The following is a 24,962-nucleotide window of genomic DNA, read 5'->3' as shown; positions in this document are numbered from 1 at the left end:
CGTCCAAAGCATATGATATCTCTAAAATCCACATTATGCAAAGCATTTACAAGTCATGGTTATGAATTTGCTGCTTGATGCCTGAGACATTATTTTTACAGTTTTGAGAGAAGAATTTGGCCAAAAATATACACACACCCCTCCTGAGCCGCTTCTCCCTCAGGGTCGCCAGGGGGTGCTGGAGCCCATCCCAGCTGTCATCGGGCGGAAGGCAGGATACACTCTGGACAGGTCGCCAGTCCATCGCAGGATAGATAGACATACACATTCACACCTAGGGGCAAATTAGCATGTCCAAACTGCATGTCTATGGGCTGTGGGAGGAAACCCACGTAGACATGGGGAGAACATGCAAACTCCGTACAGAAAGGACCCTGGTCGCCTAGCTGGGGAATTGAACCCAGGCCCTTTTTGCTGTGAGGCGACAGCGCTACCCACCACTGTGCCCCCCCCCCCCCCCCCCCCCACTGAAAATGTATTTTTTTTTTTTTTCTTTTTTTTTTTTTTTTTTTAATCTGTTCTGGGCAGAGAGGTCCATGCAGGCTGTTGTGAGGCATGTAGATTCCAAAAGAAGACTTACCTACATTACCTACAGATTTACCTACATTACAAGGACACATATGTAGGTTAGCTGATTGGACAGGGATAAAAAGCCTGTGTTTACAGTGTGTAGACATGATTGACCCCTGGTTCCTATCTAAATTATAGTTTTCCAAGATGCAGCTTAAAATGTGGCTTACCTTACAAGGTCATTTCCACTGCTAGTGGGAGCAGAAAATGTGTTGGATATGGTGTTTTGTCTGTATACTACTTTTTATAAAGTACACATCAACAATAAAAATCCACATCGCTAATTTATTCATAATCAATATAGTGAGTATCGCAGTAGGAGTAACTATCGTGATAGTAGTTTTATCTGTATCGCGCAGCCCCAGAGTTACACCTGCTATGTATCTATGTGGTATATGGTTTTATTTTTTTCCCAGCATGCCTCCACTTGTTGCTTTCATTCGTGAACCCCCTGACACACTGTTGGGTTTCCTTACTGAATAATATTTGCATGTACTTCTCTTGAATTTTTCAGCCAAGCCGTCTGCCTGAGAGAAACGGTCAGTAGTGATTAACGCAGTGGCGTTGAGGGGAAATGTGCAGCACATCTGTCCTGGACTCCCTAAACTGAGCTGTCCACTTGAGCCTCTGCAGAGGGAGGGAAAGGGCTGCTCTTGCTTTACAGCCTTGGACCCAGTTTAGTCGTGTCTCGGCTGGTTGAAAAATATAATCCAAATGAAACGAGCGGTTTTGTATCTTTTGTCGGATGATGAGGAAAACACAGATATTCTGTTTAATTGCCCACATTTCAGAGCTCTCAGGAGTCTGTGGTCTCATATTTCTCTGTTTTTCACAAAGCAGTGAGAGAGAGCTGTTAAAGTCATCAGGCCAGTGATCAGCGAAGCCTGCGACTCCCTGCCGCCCTTTCGTTCACTGACATCACCGACACCCACTGTGAGGAAATGAGGATTTTCACAAGCGAGAGAGGACGTTGTGAAATGAAAGCGCCTGATATCACAAGATAGTAGTTCCTTTGTGTACAGGCGATAAGACTAGTACATAATAATTATTAGGTTTTGGTTGTTTTGCACCTCCGTACAGTGTTAACAGCAGCTGAACTTGGAACAGCTGATACTTCAGAACATTTCAGAACACTGTTAACTTACTAGATGCGAGATAGAGAGAGAAGAAGTCTAGCCATTCACGCACAGCAGCACAAGCTATCAGGACAAAAATATTGAAATAAATGATGTTGTACAGGGGGATTCACTCGAAAGAGGCCCTGAATATTCTCTTGTAACTCCCATTAGGATGAAGCAGTCTGAACCAAAAAATGCACTGCATATCTTGACGTATGTGTAAAAGGTTGCGTTACATGTGAAGCTGAAAGTCCTCTCTGTTTTCTGCCGATGCAGCGCTGCATGTTTCCGAACATATCGGCAAGTTTTAGAGAGGTTAAACGTCGGAACGGCTGTGTGGTGCCTACCTCAGGGCTCCAACACAGGGGCATCCTGGCTTGTTTGAAGCTCCATATGCTGAAGAGCACATTGCACGTTGTTTTGTTCAGGTTGCTTCGTTCTGTCGAGAGTTATTACAGAATATTTGTGGCCTCTTTCGAGTGAGTCTCCCTGTATATTGCTCCAGAATAAGCCTTTGGTTTCCTACAGGACACCAAAATCTACTTTGTAAATGATAACAGTGTACATTTCTGCAAGTTTTTTTTTTTTTTTTTTTTTTTTTTTTTTTTAAGCAAACATGCATTTTCATAGCATGCAATGCAATACCATACAATACCATACCATACAATACCATACCATACCATACAATACCATACAATACCATACCATACAATGCAATACCATACCATACAATACCATACCATACAATACCATACCATACAATACCATACCATACAATACCATACAATACCATACCATACATGCAGTTTTATCCAAATGTTTACACACCACTGCTCACATGATTTTAAGAGAAGATATAGCTGTTATGTCACAAAAGGCACATAAATATGACATTTTTCTGCACATTTTAGCAAATTTCTCTTTATTTGCTGAGCTAAACATGGTGCAAAATAACATAAAGCATTCATAAAAACATCAGGAAACAGATCCAGACTCATTTTGATAGTTTCAGTCCTGATCATCGCCCCCTCGGTTCCCATCTACCACTGTGTGAGGGGTCCAGGACCTTCTCCTGCGTCTGTGTGGGACTGGGGGAAAGATCACACGCTCCTCTGGGTCCGTCTGCCGAGTGCCCTCAGCACCGGCCTGGAAGCAGGATGTTTCATGGCTCTGTTATTTCAGAGGAAGCTTCTTAGGACCGCCAACGCGGACATTTAGAACTGTGGGAAGGCTTGACCCTTCCTGGAAGGAACATGAAAAATAGCCCTCAAATGAAAATGTGAGTGCCCAAAATGATCTTCAGTCCTCTTTAGTCTCGCTTTTTTGTATTCTAAATGATGACTGGGTTCAAATCTAATGAATTTTGTGGCTTAAGAAAACCTTGTAACTGCATTATTTTGTTTTTTGGTCTTCATTTTTTTTTTTTTAACAAACCTTTTTGCCTCTTTATATTTTATGGAGGTAAAAGTCATAGAATAGGCCAGGACTTGGTTTGAACTCGTGAGATGAAGAGTGAGTCAATTTTAAAGGGTGAGTCATTGAATAAACCTCAAATTATTCAGAATCAGCTTTATTTCATGTAATAAACACACTTAATAAAGATGGTTTTTCAAGGGTTCCTTAGTAAAGGCAGTGGTTGTATTTCGAACCATGCATTCTATAGCTCCTATATAGATTTCATGCTTAAGTGGTTCTTTGCATGGTGAAATGGTTCTTCAGTTGATGGAGAATGTGTTGTATATGGTTCTATATAGCTCCAAAAAAGGTTCTTCTATTGTATACAAGCTTGACATCATAACAATATTACTGAGTGGTCACTTTTCCTATTAGGAATTTGTTTACATCCAGACTTTCTGTCTGGCAGACAGTGTTGAGGGGCACACCATTGGTTTGAGTTCCACTTTCATGAGCCATTGAATTGATTTAGAAATTTAACACTCGGTTAGATCCAACTTCAATAAGTACACGCCAATCAGGTGTAACATCATGACCACCTCCTTGTTTCTGTGCTCATTGTCCATCTTATCAGCTCCACTTACTGTATAGCTGCACTTTGTAGTTCTACAGTTACAGACTGTAGTCCATCTGTTTCTCGGATACTCTGTTACCCCCTTTTACCCTGTTCTTCAGTGGTCAGGACCCCATGGACCCTCACAGAGCAGGTACTATTTGGGTGGTGGATCATTCTCAGCACTGCAGTAACACTGACGTGGTGGTGGTGTGTTAGTATTTGTGTGTGTTGCACTGGTCTGAGTAGATCAGACACAGCAGTGCTGCTATCGTCTCTGACTTTATATCTACAAGGTGGTCTGACCAGGTAGGAGTGTCTAATAGAGTGGACAATGAGTGAAGAACTCCATAATGTTATGCCTGAATGTGTGTGTGTACTCCAACATATAACCAACCATTTCTTATGGATTTACTCAGACGTTCTTGTTACTGTAATGTGAGACTAAATGAAGGTGTTTGCTTGACTCTGTATAGGCCTGAGCCTGTACTGCCTCACCCCCCCTGCCCCCAGTGCTCTCCACCCAGCTGTGTGTGGGGTCAGTGCCTTCCTTTTTAGTGTTGCTCCTGGAAAAACAAACATTTCCAATACGACAAGATGAATTACAGCTACTCGCTTTGCCTAATGCATTTTAATATACTTGCTTCCTGTTATCCTCCTGGTGTTCTCATAAAAGAAAACAGCGTCACATGCATGGTTGAATATTTACTGTACAAGTCAAGGCAATAAGGAGGTTATTAAAAGTTATGATACTTCATAGATGGAGATTAAATATGGCTGTTTTTTTTGGAAATTGATATCCTGAATTTACAGTGGAAAAAGCTGTTTAACTTAAATAAATAAATAAATAAATAAATAAAAATGTTACAAATGGGGAGTCTTGGAAATGTGTAGCTCCGCTGGCTGTGAATGTCCTGTGGAGCTTCAGCGGCTGCTACGTAAACCTCCAACACCGCTCAACATGACACCTTGTTATTCTTTCCACCAAGTCTGGGCAGCTTTCTCTTACGCTGTTGCACACCTCCCGGAGTGAGGGGGCTGGGATTGGGAGGCGTCTACAGTCATGTCAGGTGCAAACCAGCCCCATGACTTGTTAAAACAATGTTCAGAGCCACACTTCTGGAAACGCACAGGGCATCAGACCGATCTCATTTCATGGAGTGTCTCATAAACTCTGCACATTGCTTATTCTCAGCAGACATTTATGGTAATCTGAGCAGTGATAAAGTTTCTGTAGGAGGGAACGGCCTTCAAAAGATAAATAAAAGGCAGGAAAGGCCTCACGGTTGGCAGGAGCGTCGGCATGTTGTAGCTGTAACCTCTGACCTACACTCTCCTCTCCTACCGTCAGAGAAAGCAGACCAGAAGGGCTGACCTCTTCATTTTGACTGCGCATGACTCAATCACTTTACTTGCCAGTTCATGTACAGGAAACAGTTGGCAGTTGTTTGGCCTGTGCACCTGAGTCTGGGCTTGGCTAACAGGGTACCCTTTTAAGTCTTCAGTTGGTTCAGGGCAACCAATAAAGCAGTGGTTCCGCAGAAATTTTCACAATTTTCCACTTAAAACCGATCAGCCAAAACATATTTGGTGTCCAAATGTCCCTCTTAATTCAGTGTTGGTGCTATGAGGTTGCTAGCAAACACACAGAAGTCAGTAGTCACCCAAACCACCAAAGTACATCACCAAAACTTTGGTAAAAAGTTGGATGGCTGTTGGCTTCTGGTGTTTGTAAGCTAATCCAGTGATTTTTTTCACTAAACCTTTCCTTTAAGCCAGGGCTTAAAATTGATGGGAACAGTTGAAGAGGAAGGTGGAGTGTGGATATCATATCCAGAATATGAATGAATGCATATAAACCTTGTATTGCTAAAATAATAACTTTACAGGAGAAAAGAAAAAAACTACTTTTAATGCAAGTCAGTGGAACCAGTCGTTTTGGGCCATTACCTTCGGTCCATGTGTCATGCAACAGGCAACAGGTGTTTTTAAATTATGTCAAAAACTGAAAAATGGCAAAAATGGAGATAAGGGTTTGTTCTGACAGCACTGATTATTTATTTTATATATATATATAAAATGTCAGAACAAACCCTTATCTCCATTTTTGCCATTTTTCAGTTTATATATATATATATATATATATATATATATATATATGATTTTATCGACCTATCCAGGGTGTATCCTGCCTTTCGCCCGAAGACTGCTTGGATAGGCTTCAGCAACCGCCCCCCCCCCCCCCCCCCCCCGACACCCCCCACGACCCTGACGGAGATGCGGCTTAGAAAATGGATGGATGGATGATTTTATATATATATATATATATATATATATATATATATATATATATATATATATATATATATATATATATATATATATATATATATATATATATCCTCCTTCATCCTCCACTAAAATTAAGCCCTGTGTAGGGGTTTATTGTATGGCCTACATCACTGATGAGGGAAAATCTCATATAAAACTCATCACTTTGCACTGGAAAGCTCCCCCCCCCCCAGTTTCAGTACTGGTTTTAACAAGCCCTCGTCGTTTCCCCTCAGGGGAATCCCTAGCGCCATCTTAAGGTCCATTTCATTACTTTATTAGCTGAAGTGAAGGGTGTTAGATGAGTCCTCGGAGGGGCGAGGCATCGAGCGTACACCAGTGTCGACTTCAGAGGCAGAACTTGCCCAGAAATAATTTTAGCGAACTGACTCATTTCTCTTTTTCAAACCCCTGAAGAATGGCAGACAAGCCTGTTTGTGAGCTGAAGCAGCAAAGTGCTCTAAAACGCTTCAGAGCCTTAGCATCATTCATCACTGGCCTCTGCTAGCCGGCCTGCTAGCGTGCTAAAAGCTACAAGGCTAACGAACACAAAGAAAGGCATTTCACCAAATTTCTGCTCCATTTCACCACACACATGCTCCAAGTTTATTTCCACACACAGCGATTACTCACACACATTATATTTGTTACTCTCAAACTTCTTAAAAAATGTTTAAATGTTTTGCATTGCAGAGTTTGCATGGCTAGCCGGTTAGCTCGCTGAGGCTAACCTGCTGAGGGGGAGGTAATCTGCTCCTCATGGCTGCGGGTCGCGTTGTAGTGGGTGAGCTTTGTTACAGGGCTTTGGTGTTGGCATTAGCTCCTTAGCGCCTGAGGCAGTCTTCATTACCCAAGCCTTATCCAACTTTTACTAAACACGTACTGCCTTAACCTGCGGTGACTCGGAAAGATTTCACTTCACTGTTGGTTATTTTATTTATGATTTTTAAAACATTTTGAATACACTCTCGTATCCCACCCCAATCCAACACCCTCGATTAAAACTTTAACTTGTCTGAGAACTTGTTCCACATCAAATGAAAATGCCTCCGAGCTTTTTTATCGCAGCAGCTCAATCTCTCCGTCTGGACAACGTGTGTCACCTCAGACGATCTTTTAAAACAAGGGGCTGAGGCTCATTTCCAGTTAAGAGCAATGAGCTTTTTGAGAGCCACAATACTGGTCACTAGAACCTGCTGCTGAATTCGGGAAAAATCAGCTACAGACTCAGAATACCGACAACAGGATCAGGAGACACGTGGATGTTAAGTAGCATTTAACATCTGGTGAGCCTGGTTCCTCCCAATGTTTCTTCCTCAGTTCTGAGGGAGTTTTTCTCCCTCTCCACTGTTGCCACTGTTGCCCCTGTCTTGCCCACCGGGGGGTTTTTACATTCCTGTTAAAGCTCTGTCTTTTCTGGAATTCTGTGAAGCTGCTTTGTGACAACATCCGTTGTAAAAAGCGCTACAAATAAATTTGATTTGATTTGAAGTAGATTAGAAATAAATAAAACTATATTGGACCAAAAATCATGTAAGACGGATCAGAACCAAAACTGATGAGCCAAGGTGCCACCTGCAATCTCACACTTGTCCCAGAGATACCGATCCTTAGACCCTAGATAATTTAGTTTTTGGGTAATGGAGTCTGTACAGGACCTTGAACTGTATCAGCAATAGGCGCAATAGGAGCAGTAGGAGATTCTGGACAGGCCCTCCTCCCAGACCTCCTCGGACAGAGGAGTGCCAGTATCTGCAGCCCATGCCTCCCTGAAGCAGTCAGTGTCCGGGGAGGAAAATAAAAGTGAAACAAACTTAGATATTAGGTTAGGGTTAATAAGAAAGAATAAAAAATGTGTGATCTGTTGGTTTATAAATGTAATCTGGAATGTTTTTAGTCTGACCTGCAAATAATGAAAGAAGTGTGCATGAGGAAGACTGTATTTATCTCTCAGCTGTGCAAATGATGTCACTTCACTATTTTTCAATAATAAAAAAAAATCAGATGTGCGCCTCTGGTGGCTGCTAGATTTTCCTCCATACTACTGTTATTCATTTATTTATTTTTGTCTGCTAGCATCAGTTTACCCTGCATTATAAGTGTTAATAACAGTGAGTGTTATGAACAGTTTCCTCTGTGCGGTGCTGACCTGACAATGCAATTTGCATTCTGCTACAAGCATGTTGAGCTGCCCAGTGGCATTGCATTAGCGGCAACTTGAAAAGGTGTGGTGGCGCTTCACGTGTCTCGGCAGAAGCATGCTAGCCTTCACTCTCCGAGCATAGTGTGATAAAAGGTGAAATTAGATGCGACTAACTTGGTGAGAATTTTAAAAGATAAACTCCTACATTAGTGCATCGCTGTTGTCGGAAGAACTCCAAAATGGTAACTTTACAGGAGAAGGAAAAACGTACTTTACTTTTAATGTAAGTCAATGGAACCAGACTTTTTTCTGAGTCATTTTGAGTCGTTTCCTTCGGTCCATTCGTTGTGAAATTTAGACACAATGTAAGGGGTAACAGATATTTTCAAATCATCTCAAAAACTGAAAAACGACAAAAGCCGACATACAAGGTTTTCTTATGACAACAGCGATATATTAGTAACACTGGCCGTAGATATGAAGGGCTAGTTTGAGGAGCAGGTCATGTTATCGATCTTCATCTGTGCTCAAACAAGCAGGAACAGATGATGAATTGAGAAATCAGTGTTATTGTGAGTGTCTTTTCAGTCGCACCTGATCAGAATAAGACCTCTGAAAGTCAAGACTCCTTTGTTTCCAGTAATTCTCAGGGAGGAATGAGAGAAAGCTTAGTCATCATGAGTGATTACAGCCACTCGTCTTCTTTAATCTCCTCCCAGACTCGCAGACCTGCACGCCGTGTAGTCTGAACTCGGCTTAGCCTGCGGGACACTAATCGGGGGACCTGTCCAGGACTGTCTCCTGTTGGACCTATAAAAGCTTTATTTTACCGTTGTTAATTTTATTAGCTGGGTGGAATGTAGCGCTGCATTCCCCCTCGGCTCTTAAAATAGGATCCTACTGCTGAGGCCAGAGTGTACTGTTAATTACATCGCTGGTGTGCAATTAGACTAGAAACGAAAGTATGTGGGTCAGCAGGGCCAAAATTAGAGGCCATTCATTTGAAGTTTAAAAAAAGGTACCTTGTTTGTATTTTTTGTGCAAGTGTGTGTGGAGTTAAGAGAAGTAGTTAGGACTTGGAGTGATGATGTTTTATATGAAACTAGGGCCCAATCCCATTTCTTCTTTTTACCCCTACCCCTTGTTTTTCGAGTGTCACCCTAAACCCCTTGGAACTGAGTCATAAGGGGTAGTGGCCGAAATCTTCCTCTGAAATGGGACCCCCACATAAACAGAGCATCACTTCATTAACAGCTACCAGCGCTGCTCTGTAGGCGACCCTGCCCGTCTGCAGTGACAGCAGAGGAGGGGAAAGTTCAGCTCCTCACTGCTGGGCTTTAGTTACATTTAGGGGTCATACGCCTTCAAAGAGGGGGGCAATTATTTATTATCACCCCCCCCAATTCTTCACTGATATGAAGATGGAGTCAGATATTCACCAGCTTCTCGTTCCAGTCTTCCAGTTCCACCAAACCATGCAGCAGATACATTCCCCCCCCCCCCCAGCTTGTTTGAATTTTCCCGTTCCACCTTAAATGGAGCAGCAGTTACATTCTGGCACTTCAGGCATCAGAACTGCTGAACTACTTAAGGTGGAACATGTAAGTTAGATGGTTAGCTACCGAGACGTTAACATGCTATTAGTGATTTGTTTATGCTTGTTATGAAGAAAATGTATATCATAACACACTGAAACAACATTAAACTAAGATAATACAGTGATTATTGTCATTTCTTTGAGAAAATTCTCACATTTGTGGGTTTCTTTGGTCTCTTGTTCAGCCAACTTTCCGTTTTTTTCAGTTTTTTTCCATATCACTCGGTTTGGAGTCTCTGAAAAACCTCCGTTTGGAGGGCCATGTAGCCCCAACACTTCACCCCACCCCTCTATCTCAACAAAAATTGGGACACCCTACCCCCTAGACGTGAACACATCAAACAGAGAGCTAAGGGCTCAGCGGTAGGGGCAATGCGTAAAATGGGATCGGGTCAAAGTGTCTGCTGTGCTGTGTGAATTAGGACCCAACAGATATGAAAATTGTCATCGATGCCAATTTTAAGGAGATAAATACCTGCCAACTGACTCCAATAACTTTAGCTACAGTGCTTTACTAACTTATAGTCAGCATAGCCCAGCTCAGTAGCATTAGTTTAGCATTTTAAACTTAACCCTTTATTGCACAATGTTGTCTCAGGGCAACAAACTCATTTTCCTCACTTTACAATAACATTGTACAAATGTAAAGACAATGACTGGGTTAACAATAAAGGGAAGAGTTTCAGTAAGTCAATAAATAGCATGTATTTGGTCATACTGTCTCTTATTGGGCACATTTAGACCTCTTTTTTTAACATTGACATTGAGTATGATTTTTTTTTGTTGTTGTTGTTAGAATTTGCAGAAATGTGTTTGTTGCCTAGAAGCAACATTACGTGACAGTGGAGAGGATGTAGCCAGTCACAAGCCAGGATTCACCACTTCAGGGAATGTTTAATGTTTTTGGATTTAATAATCGGGTCTGGGACAAAAAAAATAATCAAGGACAGTTTTATGCAAGAAAAGTGAATTGAAATATATATATATATATGTATATGTATATATATCGCTGCTGTCAGAAGAAAACCTTGTATCTCCAATCTCCAAAATGGTAACTTTACAGGAGTAGGAAAAAACATACTTTATTTTCAATGTAAGTCAATGGAACCAGAATTTTTCCCATGTCATTTTCGGTAATTTCTTTTAGGCCATTCATCATAAAATTTACAAAAAATGTAAAGAGTAACAGATACTCTCAAATGATATCAAAAACTGAAAAATGCCAAAAATGGACATACAAGGTGTGTGTGGTATGTATGTATGTATGTATGTATGTATGTATGTATGTATGTGTGTGTGTATATATATATATATATATATATATATGATGCATGTGGGTTAACAGTGCCAATTGTAGTTGCCCACTGTAATAATGTATGTATTTAGCTCCTCATAACAGAAGCAGCCGTAGATCACTTGACGTAAGTCACTTGTTAAAAAATAAGTAAATATGTAAATGAGTGAAGTTAAGAAGGTTTTTAACTAGATCTTATGTCTTGAATGGAGTCTGTCAGCACTGTATCCACTCCGATTGGAGATTTCAACGCCCAAACACTTTTTAACTGCTTTACCTTGAAACCACAAGACATAAGATCTTATTAAAAGCCAGCAATGCAGATATTTTAAACCACTAGCCCAGGACTGAATGATGTGGTGAAAATTCTCATTGTGATTCATTTATTTTTACAGAGCTTACTCTTCTTGTTTTTCATGACACCACCCACATCTACAGTGCAGAAGGTGTTATTAACAGTATGTACATACAGCCTTTAATTGCATTGGGTGTCACGTTTCTGCTCTTCAACCTGCAACATAATCCTCACCTCCTCTTAAGCTTCATGTGTCTGAAAGTGCAGTGAGAAGACCACATCCTGTCACCTGCCTCGCATATTTGTAAGAACCTGCTGAATCTGTTTATAGCAAACGTGATAAAGCCGGGAACAAACCTCTGAGAGCAGAAGGTCATAATTCAAGAGAAGAGTTGATAAAAGCTCAGCACGCCTTTGTGAGTTGCAATCAAAAGCAGGCTGTGTGAATCTGTGACCTCATTATAAGAAAAGGGTTTCATTTGGTTTGTTAAATAGCAACGATCAGCAGTAACAACTGAAATAAATAATCATTCTTAGAAAACACACCTGCAAAGGCAGCGTGGGCACCTTCAACAGACAATAACAAGACCAAAGCACCTCATCACTTGTGTGGTGTTGATGTGTTTGTCCGGTGGACCCACCACACTATTGTTTTTTAAATCAATACAGCCATAACAACTTCTGTAAAAATATCAGGAGGAGAACAGAGTGAAGGACACAGCACCTCCACACTTTTATTCCCCGCGGGTTCAGCCCAACAACACGTGTAATATGAACGGGTAGGGGGGCGAACGGAGTGAAGGCACTGAAAATGTGTTTTTATATGTTCCTCACAGAAAACGAGCGAAGGCCAAGAATCTGAGGTTGAAATAATAATAAATTGCATCATTTTTTTTCTTTTGGTAAACACTGAAAATGGGTCCCACAGACCTGAACACCACACACAGGTTAAAGAGCAGGAGCTTGAACTATCATACTGCACCCAAAATATGACCAGAAAGGGGACCTTAGTTGCGCTCAATCTTGCTGAATGACCTTCAAAGAATTTAAAACAAAGCAGTCAGACTCAGATCCATGGCGTGACTGCAGACAAAGAACTGTTTCAACAGAGATCAGAGACGGTTATTATTATTGCAGTAAAAAGACAGAAGAAGAGGCACAATAGAGCATCTGTAACAGTACCTCAGCGTCGCGATCACACTGGGCAGGTATGGGCGTTGTGATGTGAGGTCAATTTAGAGGGAACGTATTGGACAAATTAATGTTGCAAAGAACGTCCAGGTGGATAACGCAGGTAGTGCTGCAACAGGAATTTGTGTAAATACTTGACTTTATTTACTAATTTAAACAAGATACTGGAAAAGAAAAACTTTTTTAAAACTGATCCTCACAGGTCAGTAACTTCATGTCATCGTGGGGTTAATTATTGTCATATTGTTAGTTGCACAAATGCACACCTGTATACACATTTCAGTGCGTCACTTTCTATTATATTTATGTACGTGTATGTATATATATATATATATATATATATATATATATATATATATAGTGTGTGTGTATATATTAGTATTGGAACCTATACATTATACCCACAGTGGCTCTTATGAATCCCATTCTAAATCCATAAACATTAATATCTCTTTAAGGTCAATTAAGGTCTCTGCAGCTTTAACAGCTTCCACTCTTTTGGGAAGCTTTCTAAAAGATTTCGGAGTGTCTGTGGGATTTTTTTGTCCATTCTTCCAGAAGAGCATTTGTGAGGTCAGACACTGATGTTGGATGAGAGGGCCTGGCTCACAATCTCCATTCTAGTTCACCCCAAAGGTGTGTGATGAGGTTTAGGTCAGGCTCTGTGAGGGCCAGTCAAGTTCTTCCACACCAAACTCACCCAGTCATGACTTTATGGACCTTGCTTTGTGCTCTGGATCTCAGTCATGCTGGAACAGAAAAGGTTCTTCCCCAAACTGTTCTAGGCCAACCCCTGAAAAACAGCCCCATAGCATCATGCCTCCTCCATCAAACTTTACAGTTGGCACAAAACAGTCAGGGAGGTAACGTTTTCCTGGAATTGTTGATGTTGCTTCCAGAGGCAGTTTGGAAGTCTGTAGTGATGATTCAACAGAGGATAGGCATTGTGCACTTCAGCATTTGCCAGCCTCATTCTGTGAGTTTGTGTGGTCTGCTATTTTGTGACTAAGCCATTGTTGCTCCTGGGTGCTTCCATTTCACAATAATAGCACTTACAGTTGACTGGGGCAGATCTAGCAGGATGGAGATTTCACAAACTGACTTCTGGCAGAGGTGGCATCTTATAACAGTGCCATGTTTAGTCACTGAGCTCTTCAGTACAACCCATTCTACTGCTAGTGTTTGTCTATCGAGAGTGCAAGGCTATGTGCTTAATTTTATTCACCTGTTAGCAAACAGCTGAAACACCTACAATCAATAATTATGAGGGGTGTCCTGATAAGTTTGTCCAAATTGTGGATGTTATGTGTATATTTTGACAGATTTTGTCAGAATAGATGAATTAGAATGATTAGTATGTTATTAAAGTGTAATTAATATTACTTTGTATTCATGTGAAAGCTGAGCTGTCAGCATGGTGGTTCATTCTATACTTAGAACAGCAAAGTCATAAATAAAGTCAGTAAATAAATATGTAAATAAATAAAATAGTCAAGCGATGGTCAGTAAAGAATGCTGCGACTGATTAATGGACTCGGATGGGACAGACGTACAGCCAGGAATAGAACCCCTCAGTGCTCCGAGCTGCCCCTCCCAGGTTAAGATACAAAGATAACTAGCTCCCCTCTGGCAGTGACCTTCATATGACGAGTGTTGAGTGGAGCAGTCTGCACTAAATGTGTCTGGCTGGAGTGTGGCTCTCGGTAGGCGGTCCTGGCCTCGTCTCGGCCTCGGAATCATATCGTATGATAATATCTGCTGGACTTGAGCCGTCTGGAAGGAGCTCGTCTTTCCAAAACACAAGCTGGAGAGCCATTATCGCTTTAGCATGTGTGAGTCTTGTGTACATGGAGAGAGAGAAACGCATGTGAATCAGTCCTATTTGTCTGCGAGTGTCTCTCTTGGGACAAGAGGGAAAGAAAACATGTCAAGCACTGAAACCAGTCTTGATGGATCGCAGCGTCTCGGTCTGAGTGGGGAGCTTTATTGCAGTTCTGCCTTTTTAACTTGAAGAGTTTCAAGTCAGAGTTTGAACAGAGATCAGAGTTTCTTTAATGTCCTGCAGCCTTTGGACTGAAAGCTAAAGTCAAGTTTAAACGTAAGCCACGTTTACATGCAGCCTAATAATCCTAGTAATCTGACTAATAGAATATGTCCATGTAAACACCTCAATCGGAATAGTCTAGTCCGATTGAGGTCATTGGGAATATGGTTTCTATCAAATTGATCGAGGTGGGTGATCCTGTAAATAATCTTTTAAATAGAAGAATAATATCCATGCAAACGGCTGTATCTTACATTCCCTATCGGAAAGTTTAAGTATGTGCTGCGCATGTGCGTCACGTCATAACGAAAGGTCATAACAGGGGTCTTTATTTAAAATTCAGTGAGATCCAGTTAGAGAACAGTTAGAGAAAATTTCCTCAAGCGAAGGTCCGGAACATCATAACGTCTAACTAATGATTCAGTGCCATATACTGTTTACTGAAGTAGCTTAGTGGGTATATCAGCATCTTATACAGTCTACAACAATGTCAAATCAAATGAAGTACAGTTCAGTAATATTTCAACAACATTTATTGTCAGTTTCTCTATTTAGATCACACCGTGTGAAATGACTTCTCTCTGACTTTCTTTCTTCTCCGTAAGTCACTGGAATCTCAGGGCTCATCGTAATGCGCAGATCTGATTGGCTGAGTAGCGTCACGTGATGTTTACTAAACATGATTGGTCGGGCCTCTAAAGTTACCATAAAGGCTAGTAAAGCTACGCCGATCAAAATAGGTCCACCCAGGTCCGCATCTGGGTCCGGACTCGGACTGCGGTCCGCCTATTTGTGACCTCTGGTTTATAGCGTTCACCATGGCGTGAGAGGAAACTGGTCTGCAGAGGAGATGAGGTTTACGCTCTGAGCTTTAAAAGACGGCGGTGGGACGGACGTCCAGCTTATGTGTCTCAGAGCACAACGCCTTCCTCTCGCTGGTTCCTTAATACATAATAATCTCTCTCTGACTGTACCTCACGTGATGCTCGTTGTCATGGTAACATCTACACCAAGTGGTACTCTATGCATGCGCATAATTTTGGATCAGATTACTTGTAGTGAGCATGTAAACAGAGATTTTCATCAGTTTGTTAAGTAGAGTGAGCATAAACACTTCAGTCGTAATCTATAATTGGAATGTATTCGTTTACGGCATTTGGCAGACACTCTTATCCAGAGCGACTTACAATTCGATCAAATTTTTTTTTTACATGGGTAGGTGAAGGTAGTGTTAGGAGTCTTGCCCAAGGATAGTGTAGGGTGCCTGCCCAGTCGGGGGGTTGAACCCCAGTCCCCAGTCAGAGGCAGAGGTGTTACCCACTACACCACACCAAGCACCAGTCGATCAGATTGGCAAAAACCTTTACTTTACTTGTTACTTCCTGGAAAAAGTCATCTTAGTACTTCCAAGTTACTTATTCTCTAAAACCCACAACCAATCTAGGCACAAATTCCAAATTCGTTAATAAAAAGAAATAGAAAGAAATGACCGATCACAGTGAGCCTTTTTAAAAGACCTGTCACCTCAAAGCCACCTCTAAAACGCCCCCGAAACAGCTGCTGCAAAATAAAATCCTTAAGAACAAAAGAAGTCTCATGGAGCTGTTTCTGCTTGAAAATAAAGTCTGGCCTGTTTAGCTGAGTTTGGGTGTCTGTCCCACGCTGAAGCAGAGAGGGTGCATGATGAGTTTACAGTTTCCCACGCTCACTCTGCTCTGCTCTGTTCACAGTTGAAGTCGATGGTCAGCCAGTGCAGGTACCAATGCAGGAAGTGTAACAAAATGCACTACTTAATTTCAAGAAAAAGATTAATTATAATTAAACATAAAATAAATAATTAAAAACAATATAAAGTGATTTTAAGTGCAATGAGATTCACCAGAGTTTTGGAACAATGACGTTGGCTAATTGAATAGCCGATAATTAGATGATAATAAGGTGATTTAATAAACACTCACTGACACTTTATTATGACCGCCTCCTTGTTTCTACACTTTCTGTCCATTTTATCAGCTCCACTTACTGTATAGCTGCACTTTGTAGTTCTACAGTTACAGACTGTAGTCCATCTGTTCCTCTGATACTCTGTTACCCTGTTCTTCAGTGGTCAGGACCCCCATGGACCCTCACAAAGCAGGTACTATTTGGGTGGTGGATCATTCTCAGCATTGCAGTAACACTGACGTGGTGGTGGTGGTGTGTTAGTGTGTTTTGTGCTGGTATGAGTGGATCAGTTTATAAACACTCACTGTCCACTCACTGTCCACTCTATTAGACACTCCTACCTGGTCAGTCCACCTTGTAGATGTAAAGTCAGTGACGACAGCTCATCTGCTGCTTCACAGTTTGTGTTGGTCATCCTCTGGTCTTTCATCAGTGGTCACAGGACGCTGTTGGCTGGATATTTTTGGTTGATGGACTGTTCTCAGTCCGGCAGTGATACTGAGGTGTTTAAAAACTCCAGCAATGACCATATATGTGCATAAATAAAATGGGAACTTCACAGAAGAGTGAAAAAGGTTAAATTTGAATGGATTTAGGTCAATTTCATCCATTTTTATTGGTACTTTTCAGGCCTTAATAAGCCTGTAATGTACACCGTGACTCCATCACCCCAGGACATAAGAGACTTCCTTGTGCAGTGGAGTGGTACAGCTAGAAGGTCACGCTGTTGTAGTATGACTGTTTCCCCTCTTTACAATGCAGCACTTAGACTTTCCTGATTGCATCTCATGCTCCAGCTATTACTCTGTGTTCTTTACCCAGTGGGGAAAAATAGTGTGTGTGTGTGTGTGTGTGTGTGAGAAGAACCGTGTGGGTGGAGAGTAATAATGAGAGCAGTTCACTAAAAAACACAACTGAAGCTCAGTGTTACAGTATTACAGTCCGCTCTGTAATAAAGCCTCACTGTACTGCGTTAACGCTCATATCTGCTTTTAATTAGAAATTACTATGGGCAAATGAGCCATAAAATGACCCTCTCTGCCGGCCACTAGGAAAAACATCGCCGTAAAAACACAATGAAAGCCTGGGTTAACAACACTGAGTCTATGAAAAAGCTCATTTTCTGCTCAACTTCATGGTCCTTTCTGCTGTAACCCTGCAGGTTGGTGGTCCACAAGCACACACACACGCACGCACACACAGAATCCAGTTAAAACTGCATTTTTATTAAAAGGAGTACATTTTGGAGTTTCTGAGTGAAGCAACAGGCTGGCTGTCCCTGGTGACCCTACTGTCACACGTGGCTGAGAGTCCAAGAGCATAACTGTCATGCATAGTGGTTCGTATAGTGTATCGTGTAGATATAGTGTATCGTGGCTGAGAGTATAGTGTATCGTGTAGATATTGTGTATCGTGGCTGAGAGTATAGTGTATCGTGTAGATATAGTGTATCATGGCTGAGAGTGTAGTGTATCGTGTAGATATAGTGTATCGTGGCTGAGAGTGTAGTGTATCGTGTAGATATTGTGTATCGTGGCTGAGAGTATAGTGTATCGTGTAGATATAGTGTATCATGGCTGAGAGTATAGTGTATCGTGTAGATATAGTGTATCGTGGCTGAGAGTATAGTGTATCGTGGCTGAGAGTATAGTGTATTGTGGCTGAGAGTATAGTGTATCGTGTAGATATAGTGTATCATGGCTGAGAGTATAGTGTATCGTGGCTGAGAGTATAGTGTATCGTGTAGATATAGTGTATCATGGCTGAGAGTATAGTGTATCGTGGCTGAGAGTATAGTGTATCGTGTAGATATAGTGTATCATGGCTGAGAGTATAGTGTATTGTGTAGATATAGTGTATCATGGCTGAGAGAATAGTGTATAGTGTATCGTGTAGATATAGTGTATCGTGGCTGAGAGTATAGTGTATCGTGTAGATATAGTGTATCATGGCTGAGAGTATAGTGTATCGTGGCTGAGAGTATAGTGTATCGTGTAGATATAGTGTATCGTGGCTGAGAGTATAGTGTATCGTGTAGATATAGTGTATCGTGGCTGAGAGTGTAGTGTATTGTGGCTGAGAGTATAGTGTATCGTGTAGATATAGTGTATCGTGGCTGAGAGTATAGTGTATCGTGTAGATATAGTGTATCGTGGCTGAGAGTGTAGTGTATTGTGGCTGAGAGTATAGTGTATCGTGTAGATATAGTGTATCGTGGCTGAGAGTATAGTGTATCGTGTAGATATAGTGTATCGTGGCTGAGAGTGTAGTGTATCGTGTAGATATAGTGTATCATGGCTGAGAGTATAGTGTATCGTGTAGATATAGTGTATCGTGGCTGAGAGTATAGTGTATCGTGGCTGAGAGTATAGTGTATCGTGTAGATATAGTGTATCGTGGCTGAGAGTATAGTGTATCGTGTAGATATAGTGTATCGTGGCTGAGAGTATAGTGTATCGTGTAGATATAGTGTATCATGGCTGAGAGTATAGTGTATCGTGTAGATATAGTGTATCGTGGCTGAGTATAGTGTATCGTGGCTGAGAGTATAGTGTATCGTGTAGATATTGTGTATCGTGGCTGAGAGTATAGTGTATCGTGTAGATATTGTGTATCATGGCTGAGAGTATAGTGTATCGTGTAGATATAGTGTATCGTGGCTGAGAGTATAGTGTATCGTGGCTGAGAGTATAGTGTATCGTGTAGATATAGTGTATCGTGGCTGAGAGTGTAGTGTATCGTGTAGATGTTGTGTATCGTGGCTGAGAGTGTAGTGTATCGTGTAGATATAGTGTATCGTGGCTGAGAGTATAGTGTATCGTGTAGATATAGTGTATCGTGGCTGAGGGTATAGTGTATCGTGTAGATATAGTGTATCGTGGCTGAGAGTATAGTGTATCGTGGCTGAGAGTATAGTGTATCGTGTAGATATAGTGTATCATGGCTGAGAGTATAGTGTACCGTGTAGATATAGTGTATCGTGGCTGAGAGTATAGTGTATCGTGTAGATATAGTGTATCGTGGCTGAGAGTATAGTGTATCGTGTAGATATAGTGTATCGTGGCTGAGAGTATAGTGTATCGTGTAGATATAGTGTATCATGGCTGAGAGTATAGTGTATCGTGTAGATATAGTGTATCGTGGCTGAGAGTGTAGTGTATTGTGTAGATATTGTGTATCGTGGCTGAGAGTATAGTGTATTGTGGCTGAGAGTATAGTGTATCGTGTAGATATAGTGTATCGTGGCTGAGAGTATAGTGTATCGTGTAGATATAGTGTATCGTGGCTGAGAGTATAGTGTATCATGGCTGAGAGTATAGTGTATCGTGTAGATATAGTGTATCATGGCTGAGAGTATAGTGTATCGTGTAGATATAGTGTATCGTGGCTGAGAGTATAGTGTATCGTGTAGATATAGTGTATCGTGGCTGAGAGTATAGTGTATCGTGTAGATATAGTGTATCATGGCTGAGAGTATAGTGTATCGTGTAGATATAGTGTATCGTGGCTGAGAGTATAGTGTATCGTGTAGATATAGTGTATCGTGGCTGAGAGTATAGTGTATCATGTAGGTATTGTGTATCGTGGCTGAGAGTCCAAGAGCATAACTGTCGTGCTTAGCGGTTCGTATAGTGTATCATGTAACCTCTGCCTTCTACACTTCAATCCCCTGCCTGGGTCAGCAACCTATGCTATACCAATAAGAGTCCTTGGGCAAGACTCCTAACACCACCTTCTCCTACCTGTGTAAATTGATCAAATTGTAAGTCGCTCTGGATAAGAATGTCTGCCCCCCCAACCCCACCCCCCACATCACTCAGCACAATGCTACATAACATGGGCATCTCTCAGAATTTGCAGTCAGTGTTCTCCTCCAAGCGTGTCCAACGTTGCGTTAGCAGCATTTTGAAAAGATCTGGCGGTGCTTCACATGTCCTGGCCTTCACCCTTCCAGTGTGGCGGGCATCGTGTGACCTAGCTAGCAGGTGGAAGTGGGAAACAGAATAACACATTTTCAGCTCATATTTAAAAATAAAAACTATGGATCCCAAATCTTTTCTGTGACCGACACACTCCTTTACCTGTGGTGTCGAGACCTTGAGCTCATCATAGCCAACGATGAAGGGATGTAGCAGAGATGAAACCATCCCAAACGTAGTTTACCCCATTTTGAGTAGCTACAGATTATATTGATTTGATGGAAATTGGTAGAAGCCAAGTAATCAGGTAGCTTGACAAATCACAGTGGACTAACATTTCAGTAAATCTTACCATCAGCCTATTTCATATAACAGTGGTGAAGTAAAACGAATGTACTAAAAATATCATATTTCAGTCATAATTCTTTGAAAAGGAACCATTTTCAAATTCTTCTTCATTTCTCTGAAAAGGAACCAAGTTTTCATTCCGGAGCAGTTTGATGTTATCTTATTCCTCTTTTCGCTTTGTGTTTGCCAGTTTCTTATTCTGCATTTCCGTTCCACCTTGCAAAATGTACCGGTTACCTTAATGGTGCACCAAGGCAAGATTGTAACTGCTGCATCTTTTAAGGTGGAACTGAAAATTTGACTAAGAAGCTGGCAAATAAGAAGCCAAATTCAGCCTCATCCTGTTTTCTTGTACTGTTTCTAATCATTGTTTACTGCAAGCCTAATTATGCAGAAGATGTAGATTGGGGTCCGGAGCCGTGAAGAACATTTTAAAAACATTTTTGTGACTGTAGTTTGTGCTCACAGCGGAGCTGAGCAGCAGTAGCATTTTTTAAAGCTGGTAATTAAACACACTCATGCTGCTCAAACTCAGACATTGGCCTCCGTCAAAATGTCCCTGAAGCCAATAATGATTATTAAAAAATGGAATCGGCAGAGTCAAAGAGTGCATTTATATGCACTTAATAATCTGATAACTGATAGATGTTCACTTTAGCTTAGTGAGAAGGCTAAAACAGCTTTACACACCGCCACACAAGTTCAAGTCCAGCTCACTGAAGCCTCACTGGCGCAAGATTACAGAATAAAGACTCAAGTATCAGCAGGAAAACTTGTGTTTTTGTGTGCGGACCTGTTAGCTTAAGCTACTTTTTTTCCTATAGTTGTTAGCAGCAGAGGCTCATTAGCTTGGTAAGAATGTTAAACAACTCCCCACACCACCAGAGATTCAAGCTAACTGCCAAAATGAGGCCGTTTTAGAGGATAAAGACTCAGAACTGAGTGAGTGAAGTTGAGTGACGGACGGAATCTAACCTGCTCTGTGGTGTGTTGAGCTGAGCCATCGGCCCGCTTTATTCTCTGATTGTTAAAGTTTTAGTGGGAGCTTCGTTTCTGATCTGCTCTGTCTGCTCAAACATAGACAGTGCAGGCTGGTTGGGGGGAAGGAGCGGGGTTTGGAAATAAGGCGTTTATAATTTGCATAATCATGCATATTCATAGATCTTCACATTCTTAATGAGTTTTAAGGTGTTGGGATGCTTCTGTGTCATTTTTAGTAGTTTCTTCATTACAACAATAATAGATAACAGTATTTAGCAATTATTTATTCAGCGTAGATTCACTTTTTGTGGTTTAAATTATGATTTTAGGGGTACCTTAGTAGGGCTAATTAAAAGCGGTGTGTAGTTAGACCACCCACAATGGAGACGTTTTTTATTTTGCACAATAACTTGAACCAAAGTGGTATCTGGTAAAAATGTAGGCTTATGTCTGATGTAGGCTTGTAAAGCTGGCTAGGCTCATGTATGAGATGTATAGGACGAAAACCTAATGTGGTGCTATAGACAGTAAGCATTTATGTGCTGCTGTGGTCCAGACAGTGTTTGTTCCTCTGCAAGTCTTTTTTTAACCTCCATAATAGGAGTTGAAAGCTTCATGGACATCGGCCTCCTAACTGTGGTGAAAGGTTGGTGAAGGTTACTGCAGGACGAACCTGCCGCACATATCTCCTCACAGCTGTACTGATTTTTATACCGCTGACAGCGCTCATGTCGGGATGGAAACTCCCAATAATCTTGGAAGTCTTGTATGTGGGTGACTCCTCCAGGCGTCCGATTATGACATTTGTGTGTTTTTATGTATGAAAACTAATCTTCATTCATTTTCATACCCCTTATCCCATACACCTCTCCTTATATGCCTTACAGTTAGTTAGGCTGTTTAAGGGGCAGTCGTGGGCTGGAGGTTAGGGAACTGGCCCTGTGACCGGAAGGTTGCTGGTTCGATCCCCAGTGCCGACAGTCCATGACTGAGGTGTCCTTGAGCAAGACACCTAACCCCCAGTTGTTCCCCGGGCGCCGTGGATAGGGCTGCCCACCGCTTCGGGCAAGTGTGCTCACTGCTCACTGCCCCCTAGTGTTCACTAGTGTGTATTCACTAGTGTGTATGTGGTGTTTCACTTCACGGATGGATTAAATGCGGAGGTAGAACTTCCCCGATTGTGGGATTAAAAAAGTATCACTTAACTTAAGACCCATCTTTGTAAAGGACCTCTGTTCTGATTGGCTGCTCGGTACTGTGCCTCATTCAAAAAGCTCTCCAGGCTAAAACACAGCGTGTGACTATAACATAGGCCCTTTAACATTAGCCTGCGGTTTAAGGGGTGATTTTTACATGTTGGTTAAGTCTTACGAGCAGCTCCTGCACATGATTACTGTGATTCAGGTCGTTACCAGCTCGCGCTCTAACTGAGCATATAATGACCCGTCGTAAAACTGCGTCAGTCTGCTGTCTTCACTCGTGCCTGTCTGTGCTCTGTGTTCAGTTCGTGTTTCGCAAGAACATTTTCTACCCCACCTGTTATATTTCAACTCAGGGACACTTAAAGAGTGTGTGTTGTTTTTTTGGTTGTTTGTTTGTTGTTTTTGAATAGCTGAGCAAATGAAATGGAATCGCTATGATAGAGTTTTTAAAGGAAAGGAATAAAGTAATATTTTGATAATAAAGTTGTAAAGGTACAAGAATAAACTCGCTGTGTTTTGAGTATAAAGTGGTCTAACTGTAGGGGCGCTGTCATAATGCACTGGGGTCACGGTCGCTGTACTGGCGACACTGAGGGTAACTTCCACTCATTCCTTCAGGATCGATCATTCTGACCGCGAAACTTCATGCACTCTTTGAGTGGCGCGGATGTAGCCGCTGATAGCCGTGTAGACGACCCTGCCTGCGAGTTCACCTTTTAAAAAAACAGACCATTTTCCTCCGAGTCCGTCTGGTTCTTTATTCTAGATAAACAGTTTCCTGCTCAGCCGTTTCAGTGTCCTTTTCCTACTACAGTCCGGTGCTGGAGAGACAGGGAAACGGAGTATTTCTTTGTTGCTACCTTCCTTTCGCAAACCCTTTGGTGACAATATTGAGACTTTCCTGGTATTAATGCCACTTTAATGTCGTAATTCCACAACGTTTTGAAATATTACAACTTTATTCTAGAAATATTACAACAAATACAGGTGCTGGTCAACGAATTAGAATAATTTGAAATAGTGCAATCATGAAATTCTTTGAATGCATTTTTTGTGCAGAAAGCAAATCAGGTGTTCACCGCACCTGTCCTACTCGTTAGACTAATCACAGAACTCGTTACCTGTAGAAAATTTGCTCAGCTGATTTAGACTTCTCAAAATATAGAGAATATAATTTTATCTTTAAATTTATCTTTATTTTTCTCAAAGTCTACTATTTTTATTTTTTAGCAGTGACCCTAAAACACTCTTTTAAAAATCTGTTTAGATCTTGACATTTTTAATTGCAAAGTTGCTAAATTTAAAGAAAAACTGATAAAATCTGTAGCTTGAGAAAATCTCCCCTGTCGTGATGTCAGCACTCATTGGCTGTTTGAACCAGATTTGGGCCAAGAGTTTCTTTTAACAGTAGTTTGGAAAAGAAAACTGACATCATTATTTAATATCTAGTCTTCATACCAAAGAAGACAAAATGTCAATTTTTTATGATGTATATTCTTGGGAGGAAACTTTATAACTTAACTGATTAATACTCTATTTATTAGAGAAATATAAGTGTTTTTTCTATTGTGTGCGAGCTGTTTTTCTTGAAAAGTCAAGCCAAAGTAGTGGTCTGTGTGGCTATGTTTCCTGTCTAATTTTACCTCTGTGTTGCTTTTTATTCCCCCCACAGGTCACACAGGGCGCTTCATTAAGGCTTTATTCAGCACCAGTCTGCTCTTTCTGCTGGCTCATGTCTGCTTCCAGATTTGCCTCTACACCGTCCCGGATCTGGACTATGCACTGGGACACAACTGTGAGTAAACAGCATACTGACCCTTCAAATCCACTGTCAACTGGGTTCCTCAGAGCAACCACATCATGCAGATATGTGTGTCTGATGAATCTAATCCCTAAAGATGCACTGTGGCTGCTGCTGCACCAGTGCAGTAAACGCTACACATTGCATTATAACTGCATTGTGATATATTTCTATA

At 41.3% G+C, this 24,962-nt stretch overlaps 1 protein-coding gene across 4 annotated transcripts in view; it reads left to right on the top strand.

Annotated features, from left to right (window-relative positions):
- Nucleotides 1–24,962, top strand: part of piezo1 (piezo-type mechanosensitive ion channel component 1) — a 180,532-nt gene that overhangs the window by 60,070 nt on the left and 95,500 nt on the right. For all 4 annotated transcript variants that reach the window (XM_037534600.1, XM_037534599.1, XM_037534598.1 and 1 more), the window contains one exon: nt 24,659–24,781. In XM_037534600.1, the coding sequence (XP_037390497.1) occupies nt 24,659–24,781 (123 nt within the window). The remainder of the gene's footprint in view (nt 1–24,658; nt 24,782–24,962) is intronic.

This window comes from Pygocentrus nattereri, chromosome 25, assembly GCF_015220715.1.
Source record: "Pygocentrus nattereri isolate fPygNat1 chromosome 25, fPygNat1.pri, whole genome shotgun sequence".
NCBI lineage: Eukaryota > Metazoa > Chordata > Actinopteri > Characiformes > Serrasalmidae > Pygocentrus > Pygocentrus nattereri.
This window is presented reverse-complemented; position numbering and strand designations above follow the sequence as displayed.